The 9,474-nt window shown below is 49.4% G+C and overlaps 1 protein-coding gene across 2 annotated transcripts; it reads left to right on the top strand.

Annotated features, from left to right (window-relative positions):
• Positions 1-1,137: 1,137 nt before the first annotated feature.
• On the top strand, positions 1,138-9,256 carry LOC124706429 (transcription factor UNE10). Of its 2 annotated transcripts, none has more exons than XM_047238095.1 (5): positions 1,138-2,155; positions 2,331-2,447; positions 8,292-8,357; positions 8,475-8,852; positions 8,954-9,256. In XM_047238095.1, the coding sequence occupies exons 1-5, from the start codon at positions 1,457-1,459 to the stop codon at positions 9,056-9,058; spliced, it is 1,365 nt and encodes a 454-aa protein (XP_047094051.1). In that variant the 5' UTR covers positions 1,138-1,456; the 3' UTR covers positions 9,059-9,256. The 2 variants fall into 2 exon arrangements, with proteins under 2 accessions (XP_047094051.1, XP_047094050.1); XM_047238094.1 differs by having other exon boundaries at positions 1,139-2,155; positions 8,951-9,256.
• The last annotated feature ends 218 nt before the right edge of the window (positions 9,257-9,474 follow it).

Raw genomic sequence — 9,474 nt, 5'->3', positions numbered from 1 at the left:
GAGGAGGAGTGTTAAATATTGTATATGTTTAGTTGTGTATGTTTATATCTCTGAATTGTAACATGTATACACCTTGGTATAGAGGTGGACCCTTTGTATGTCCTCACCATGTATAATGAAGTACTTCAACCCTTGTTAGTGTAATGGTGGCCATACATTTTGATAGTATAACGCGTTGCCTCCCTCGTGCGTGACTCTCGCGCTAGAAGCCACCAACATGCGCGCCCCACACCGTGTTTCCCAACCCCGGTGACATGGCTCCCTTCCGCCATCAGTTGCCCCAAAGGTTGCGAAGGTCCTATGCCCCAACCCTTTCTTCTCCGTCTTCAACGTGGAGCTCCACCACGGGAATTTTCGACCGAGCAATGGCTCCAGTGACTTCGGGCTCGACTCCTCCAACCATAAGCCTCACCTCGGGCCCATGCTCAATTCCCGTCCTCCAATTTTAGGTTATGCCCGCATGAGGTCGACTTTGACTTTGGCTTGCTCCGGCCGCTGACATGCTCCATCGCAATCGGATCTCCACGTTCATCCATGTGGTACTCGAGATGATTGACGGCTCTTTCTGATCGTCCCCGTGCCACCTCCGTGTCTAGGAGTGCTTTGTAGGCACATGGGGCGAGAACTCGGGTGAGTCCATCGGCGTAAGCTGAAACTTCCCTTCCGCCAACCTAGTTTAGTTTACAATGCGTTGAAAATTTTGCCTTCAAATTATCGATGGGTGGTCCGGTGCATGCCTGCGTTGGTCGACACGTGTGCATGCAGCTTCCAAAAGAGTTCCCCGGCCGTCCGTCGGTGCATGCCCCACAATATTCGGAACTGTACCAGGTCCAGGGCAACAGTTAACTGTGAGAAGCATGTAGTAGCACCACTCGATGATAACCCGACGGCTGCGCGCCGCCGGCCGGCCCGACAGCCCCGGAAAGGCAGACGCGCGATGCAAGCTACTCCGTACTTTGCTGGATGGCGATGCATGCAAGCGGTACGTGGTCATGTGGAAGGCGAGGCGGCTACGTGCCCGGCTCCTCCTCACAAACCTAGCACCTCCCCTCTCCCCGTCCCGTCCCTCTCCCTGCCCCCGGCCGGCCCCTCTCCACCTATCCATCCATCTATCGCCTCGCCTCCTTCCCCGGCCCGACGCGCACTGCATGGCTCCGCCACACACACAACTCCGCGCGCGCCGCACTCTGCCTCCGCCACGGACCACTCCATAACTATCTCCGCCTCCGCAGTCTCCCCGCGCCTTCGCTTCAAGCCACTCCACCGCCATATACGCAGTGTATACCCTACACCTGCTATACACTACACACACAGAGCTAGCTCACCTCCGTTCTACTCCGCCAGCCCAATCCCTGGACGACACAGCCACCTGCCGCCCGTCGCGTCGATCACCTCCTCGCTCTTTTCTTTTGGAACATATATCTTACTCCAGTAGCATTGGAGGTGGCAGAGTGTGATGAATAACCAGTGCGTGCCGAGCTGGGACCTGGAAGAGACGGTCGGTGCCGGGATCACCCCGGTGTCCGCCGGGCCAGCGCTGCGCATGGCTTCTCACGCGGCGCCGGTCGCCGTCCCCATGCCGGACCAGTACGACGAAGTGGCGGAGCTGACGTGGGAGAAGGGCAACATCTTCTGGCAGGGGCTGCTCAGCCGCTCCGCGCCCAAGTACCCGGCCGCGCCGCCGCCGGCTCCGTCGCAGATTCACGCCATCAGCAGCGGGGGAGATCATCGTGAGACGCTCGAGGCGGTGGTGGGCGAGGCGGCCGCGCGGCTTTCCTCAAATCCGCACCTCGCGCAGCCGCGGGCGCCTGCAGCCGCGCCTTGGCTCGGCGTGGGCGTGCCGGCCGACGGGCTCGTGCCGTGCGCCGCGAGGAGCGACGACGCGGCCGAGGCTGAGGCGCGGAGGAAGCGGGCGCGACTGGTCGGCGAGGACGGGCGGATGTGCGCCAGCCAGGGGAGCGCCGCGCCTGGCCGACGCGAGAGCACGCTCCTCACGAAGCTGGACCCCTGCGGCACCGGCGCAGACGACGTGTGCGGGTTCACCACCACCACCAACAACTCCACCTCGCTGGACCACGGCTCCCCGGAGGAGACAGAGAACACCAGCTTCGGCGGAGGCGCCAGCGATTCCCGCTGCTTCAGCCGTCGGTCGCAGGCAAGCTAACAGACTCTCATACGTTTAATGCATGTCTCGATCATAAGCATCTCGCATGCACGTACGTACGTAGATCCAGCTTATTGCCTTGACCCGTATGGGCTTGCAGATTCCCTTTGTTTTGTTTCTTGCTTCCATCTAATTGCTGCATGCATTATTTGTTGGGATACAAAAGGGAGACGGGCTGTGCGACGAGGCAGAGAACGTCGTAATCAAAGGGGAAGCTCCCATGAGGTCATCCATCTGCACTAAGAGGAGCCGGGCCGCTGCCATCCATAACGAGTCTGAGCGTGTAAGCAACAAGCCAACAACCTCATCTTCTCCACTCATGCATTACAATGATTTGTTTGCTTAGAATTTTCACATCGTTATGTACTAATAACTGTACTCTTTGATTATGACATGCATGTCTAATGTGTTAACGTCTAGCTTCAAGCATCTCGTGCCTTCAGTATATTTCTAGGGCGCGTAGACTGTAGACTACGTGCACTCGTGAGTACCAGTGGTAGAGTACTAGATTTTGTGGGTTATATGCCTCCAGCTTTTACTCGCTCAAAAGAGAATCGTGTTTGAGCAAGCTGGGCTAGGGTCAACTTGTTCTCCTAATCTTTAAACTCTCAAGTTTAGTAACTTGAGTTGACTTAGAGTCCAAGATAGAGATCAGAGCTTGTGCTTGGGTGCCACCCCCTCTCTAACCTTTAACCCCTTGTGGACGGCTAAGATCTCCATATAACCTTTCATGGGTTAACGTATCCCTTTAACTTAAATGGTTGGGAGAGGGAGTGGGACACAGGAGCACACCTCAGGAATCAGACCAACCTGCGCTTAATCACAAAATAATTATAAAGCTAATCTAGAAAGGACCTAAGAGCCACAAATTTCCGTAGCCTCCTTCTCACCCTTTGGGAATACAAGAATTTAGGTGGAGACCATTAATTCCGATGTCGTTTTCCACTTTGACATATTAGACTAAAACGTTCTGCAAAATACACTTGGTATAATCTTATCCATCCCTAGCAATCATAATCTTATCCATCTCTATCAAACTTGCACAAAATGGGCTTTTAGAGATTGTATGCGTATGAGGATAAGAGCACGAACTCCAAGCATTGCTATCTGCCGAAATACTGCATTTCCAAATCCAAGTCAAACTTTTTAAGTCTATAGAAAAATGTATGAGTATCTATAACACCAAATTAGTTTCATAAGATTCATCATAAAATATATTTCTTTCCAATCATATTTGAAGTTGCACATATTAGTACATTTAAATACTTAGTCAAAATTAAAGTTGTTTATCTTAGGGAAAATCTAGAACTTGAGTTGAATTGTTTGTTCAAGAGGTGGTGATAGTAAAAAAATTAGCGGGAAATCAATACCTTTTTTTTGATAGGCGCTAAGTTATAATCAATTGAGGTTTGATAGTTGTGGTCTTACGGAACGATTCATCACCCCGTTAGATGTGTGTTTGATCCAAGAATGTGGCGTGGAGGGAAATGGGAGGAAGTGACATTCGCCTAGCAAGGATAGTTCTGGTAATAAGGCAGGTTGATGGTCGGGCGCCGAGCAAATAAGATGGCGATAGTTAAGCATCTACAAGTGCATCGTCGCAAACCGATCACTCCAAGTATGCATGTCTTGCAAAATGCACCAAGCAGATAGATCACTAATTGTCTCATAGAACCATCTTCTTGTAATCGCTTGGATTTATTGGTTCGCCTCACCCTCTTTTGTTGGAGTCTCGGTGGTAGACGCATATGCATGGCATTGTCGATGGCCAGCCTAGTTCCCCCTCCCTCTTCTCCAATTTTTGGCATGGCCCTGTAGGTCTTAGGGGTCACCCTCTAGTTTATTAATTGCAACATATATGATCGTGCATGTAGATAGATACACGTAAACAAAAAATGTGTTACTCCGTCTTTGCGAAGTTCTCAGTATTAAGGAGAAGTGTTCGCATCAGGTTCAAACAAAGAAAACAACATAGGATCTTCTAGCATAGAGACCGATCTACCCTTTCGGTTCATTCCTTTCTTGTAATCCATCATAAATTCATAATCTGCTTCAAGTCGAGAACAAATTTTATGAGGACACTAATACAAAAAAAATTACGCATACACCATATTATTTACAGGTCCATGGTGAGCACAGCAGCGTGACAGGATCAATGACGCCGTGTAGTAGCTAGGGTTTGCGTTGTGGGTGGGGTTGGACATCCCTTGTTTTTGTCTTTTGGTGTGCATCACTGATCGGCCTTTATCGTTATCGCATAAACCGGCCGGTGATAACTGTTAAGCACCGGACAGTGGTGTGTTGTTTAGTAGTAGTTAGTTAGAACATGTCTAACAAGCTACATGCTTCTTGTACTATACCTAAGACAAGAGAGTGAGCACAAATACAAGTTAAGAAAAACAATCTATCCTGAAATATTGCTTATTGACCTTGTATTTGAAGTTGATAAAGGTCACCAGGAGGGTATCGGCGTAGTTTAAACTCACAAAAATTACAAATCAATCATAATCATGGATTTCAAAATTAAAACAATAAAAAAACACCCTAACAAACTCGGCAATGTATATTGCACCTGTAGGCTTTCTCATAATACAAATATTTGTGTTTAGAAAAAAAAAAGACTATTTCATTGTGTTAGACAAAATGGCGTTGTGGCAGGCATGCAATGCAACCTCTCTCCCTCCGGTGTTTTATGGTTTTGGTGAATTTAAGCCATCTCCAATGGTCACCCGTATACAGACATATTTTGTTCATCGTGGTCTGCGGAGGTCCAAAGTGAGGCCCATCGCCCTGCCGGAAATGAATCGCACGAGGCGGACGTGTCCGTTACGAACCAAATCCGGCCCAAATTTGGGTCAGGTTTGCGGCAGCGCGGACAACACGCGGATAGTGCGTCTGGGGAGAATATTTCCGCCTCGGGCCCGCAAGCCATCCATACTTCCCCACCACTCGTACTCTCCCCACTCTCACTCAGCCGCCACCCGAGCCCTAGCTCGATCCATGGAGGCAACAAACACCGCCGGCAAGGTTGCTGCTTTTGACGCCGTCATGCCCGACGCTGCGGTCACTGCTCCCGCCGCCCAAGTGACTGCTCTGCCTCATGCACACGGGCGCTAAAAAAACCCGCCGCGGTGGCCAAGCCGAAGAAGGAGCTGACGCCAAAGGAGTGGGTCGTGGAGTCAAAGAAAAGAGCCAACCGCCGGATAAGCATAAAGACCAATCTAGCGGCCGCCCATGCCACCCAAGAGAGGGCCGATGCGCTAGCGTACGCAGCCACATTCCAAGCGCACGTGAACGTCAAGGCCTTGGCGGCCCAAGCGGTGCTCCTGGTGGACGACAAGGTGTTGGCCAACATGTTGGCCATGAGCCGTGGATTGACCGCATCCAAGCCACTGATTGCGAGGATCCAGGTACCGACGGTGTCCCGGTCAGGTCGCGGAGTCTTCAATGCGATCGCTCTCGAACATCTACCTCAATGTCCCGACAAGCGGCTTGTCAGGGACCAGGCAAAAGAAGACCACAAAGCGGCTATCGCGGGACGATGTCCTTGTCCTCTGCAACCTACTCGGTGAAATTGTTGCGCGCCCTGTCTTGCCCTTGCACCCGGTATGAATATTTTCTTCGTGTCCTTTGTCGCCTTCATTGATTTTAGCACTCATCACCCAACTCCATGACATGTTTGGTACTCCTACTTCGATGGGGACGATATCATGGAGGCCACCATGGCGTCCATTGTCAATGGAGAGGGCGGCACCCAAATGCAACATGGCACCAAAGGTGGCCCCATGCTCCCCCTATCTCCATCGGCGAGGCACCCTTGTTCTAGGACGTGCAACCTCAAGTCGCCACCAAAGGAGCGTCTCATAAAACCGAATATTTCACCGGGACTGAGGATGTGTGTCTTTGCAAGGCATGGATGGAAGTTGGACAAGATCCAATCTGTGGCGCCAACAAAGGGGTGGCACATGTTGGAAGAAGATACACATCTTCCATGAGCACAAGCATTTGAGTGATCACCCTTTTGTGAGCGACTGGAGGGAGGCCTTGCTCACAAAAAGGTGGGCGTGAATCCAAGAGCATACACCAAGTTCAATGCCGCCTACGACAAGATGAAGAAGCATAAATTGAGTGGCCTTGGCGTTGACCCAATCTTTGGGAAAATTCAAGTTTACCAACAAGCAAAAGAACTTAAACTTGGTCCACTATTGGACGGTGCTCAAGGATTACCCCAAGTGACATGAGTTGTATGCGTCGTATGCTGCCCACACGCCGGCGAATCCAATGTCATCGATGTTGATGGAGAGGCCCCAAGTGCACCTCTAAAGAGTCCAAGGGGGTGGACCAGATCCAAGGCCGAGGCCAAGTGGGATGCCTCCTTGCTAGCGATGATGGAGAAGATCAAGACTCTTCTTGCCGATAAGGAGGTGTCGAGCGAGAAGAGGGGCGAGAGGAAGCAGCGGGAAAAGGAAGAAACCTTCAAGAACTACTATGAGATACAAACCAAGAAGCTCGACCTTGAAGAGATCAATACCCTGGACCACAAAGAAGGTGGGTAACAAGCAAAAGGAGTTGGAGATCGCTCTGCTCAGTGAGGAGGCCAAGATCATGGTGACCCCCTTGACCGATGACATGGAACCTACCACCGGGAATGGCTCGAGAAGAATAAGATCATGCTAGCTCGGGATATGTGATTTGTGTATCATGCTTTCGAAATTTAGCGTGCCAACCTGTTGTATTTGAACTTATTGTGATGCATCTTTAATTTCCATCATGTTCGATGATTTATTTGTTGTTTTTGTGGCTGGCAATATTAAAAATGGATTTTTAAATAAACACTTAATGTGAGGACGTGGACAAAATGCGGGCCGCGTTGGTGCCGCTGTCACCTGTAAACGGACCGCGGCCATTTCCATGTCTGCAGGCCGCCACATCTGGATTGAAACAGACCGAAATTCCGTCTGTTTTGCGGGTGACCGTTGAAGATGGCCTTAGGTCAGATTTTCCTAAGTGTTTTTTTAATTTTGTAGTGTTTTGACATTTTGCAGCACATAGGAAATAGTTAAAAAATGCAGGCAGGACAACTAAAGAATACAATGCAAAAACCTACACCAGGGTAGGACAAATGAGCATGACATTCAAATAGTGCAAAACATAGACTCAGCGCAAGACAAAATGGCAGGACATGCAAACACAGTGTAGCGAAAGATGAAGGAAGCAAGCACAGGATATCCAAACACATCGCATCAGAAGGTTGACAAAACAAGCGCTCAGGACAAACAGAAGGCAAGAGATGTAATGCAATGCTATAGAAGCTGAGAAGAAAAAAAAGTGCACTCACGATAGGAAAAATAGACTAGACATCCAAACGTAGTACTCACGGCAGGAGTAAAAATGAAGGCATGCATTGCAAAATAGGCGCTCCAGGCATGGTATCAAAATGCAGTGCAGCGGAAGACGGGACAACAGAACATATATAGTGTAATGTAGAGGCAATGCAAGCCATCTACTCAAGACATGGCACGAAAATTTTCATCTATGTATATCATAATGAGATCTAGTTTTGGACACAACCGTGAAAACGATGCTGATTTAGCTCGGTTCAAAAGACATTTTTTCTTCATCTGCAAAAATGAAACCCAGACAAACCTAAATGGTTCCCCGTATGTAAATTATGGACCCAGTTAGGACACGGACACTTTGGTAAGTTCTAGTCGTCTAAGAATTGAAGTTCTAGTCATCTAAGAACACTTGATTCTCAATTAGGTTACGTCATCATATCGAGTCTCAATTGCAACTGAAGACTAGAATGAATCACGGAGCAATCAAAGGATCCAAAGCATTAATCTCTGTTCCAACCCATGCTGAAATTCTTGTTTAGCACGAATTATGAAGCAATTTTACCATCTTGCGCATTTTTCTCACTTGCAACTCATGTGCAAGTAGTAAAATCTTAGATGCAATTCTATATGCAAATAAAATCTTAGATGCCATTCATTTCAAAGTCCTTGAAGTCGACTGAGACCTAATTCTTGTTCAACTAAGAGTCAACAAAACCGTTTGTTGATTTGACGATGCCATGTCATTTCGTTTGCGGATTCCTTAACTCAAACATGCTCTCTGGTTGCAGAAACGAAGGGACAGGATCAACCAGAAGATGCAAACCTTGCAAAAGCTCGTCCCCAACTCAAGCAAGGTACTGCTGTATTTCCCCATGGAAACCACGTAACAGGATCACGAAACCTATATCTCCAAAATAAACAAATGCCAATCTCGTGTTTGTCATTAACGCGCTCGATGTGGTGACCGTCAGACGGACAAGGCGTCGATGCTAGACGAGGTGATCGACCACCTGAAGCAGCTGCAGGCGCAGGTGCAGATGATGAGCCGGATGAGCAGCATGATGATGCCCATGGCCATGCCGCAGCTGCAGATGTCCGTGATGGCCAATATGGCACAGATGGCCCAGATGGCGCAGATGGGCCTCGGCATGATGAACATGGCCGGGCCCCTCGCCCAGCCCGCCTACGCCGGCCTCGCCCCGGCCATAATGCACCAGCCCACCCCGTTCGTCCCCATGCAGGCCTGGAACGCCGCCGCCGCCGCCGACCGGCAGAAGCAGCCCGCCGCCGCCGTGCCGGACGCCTACTCCGCCTTCCTCGCCTGCCAAGTGGCGCAGCAGAATGCACAGGTACGCACCTAACGTCCGCACTTCAAATCTACGCGCACTGTTCGCTCGCGTACCTTTGGTAGATTCTTACGTGGTGGTGGTGATACGGATCTCTGTAGCAGCAGCAGCAAACCCAACCGAACGGCATGGAGGCGTACAACAAGATGATGGCCATGTACCAGAAGCTAAGCCAGCAGCAGAGCCAGTCAGGCATCTCCAAAGAGTGATGACCATACTACAGTAGTGCAGCAACCTGTAGAGCAAATGCCTTTGGATATGAGTATCCGTCGACACACAACAGCACCTAGCTGTAAGTGTGTAACACCATCTTGTATTTTATATCATCGTTTTGATAATTTTTTAGCTTGTATAAAATCACCATCAGATGTTATATGAAGCTGGCATACGCATCATTTGGACTGGAAGGATTAAATGGTCAACTAATCAACAAGCCGGGTGAGTCACATACTTGCACGCCTAGTTAGCTTAGGAAGTGCAATGATGTTATCTTACCAAGGTCAAGTATGATGATTGTTTAGCTGTAGAAGAGAGCAATAATAAATTTAAAAATTATCCGTGTCCATATCCATACCTTGGCCGTGAAGGTATCCATGAGCATGGATGTGGATCCATATCCATACCT

Source organism: Lolium rigidum, chromosome 4 (genome assembly GCF_022539505.1).
Source record: "Lolium rigidum isolate FL_2022 chromosome 4, APGP_CSIRO_Lrig_0.1, whole genome shotgun sequence".
NCBI lineage: Eukaryota > Viridiplantae > Streptophyta > Magnoliopsida > Poales > Poaceae > Lolium > Lolium rigidum.
The sequence above is the reverse complement of the archived record's forward strand: the minus strand, read 5'-3'. Positions and strand labels throughout refer to the sequence as shown.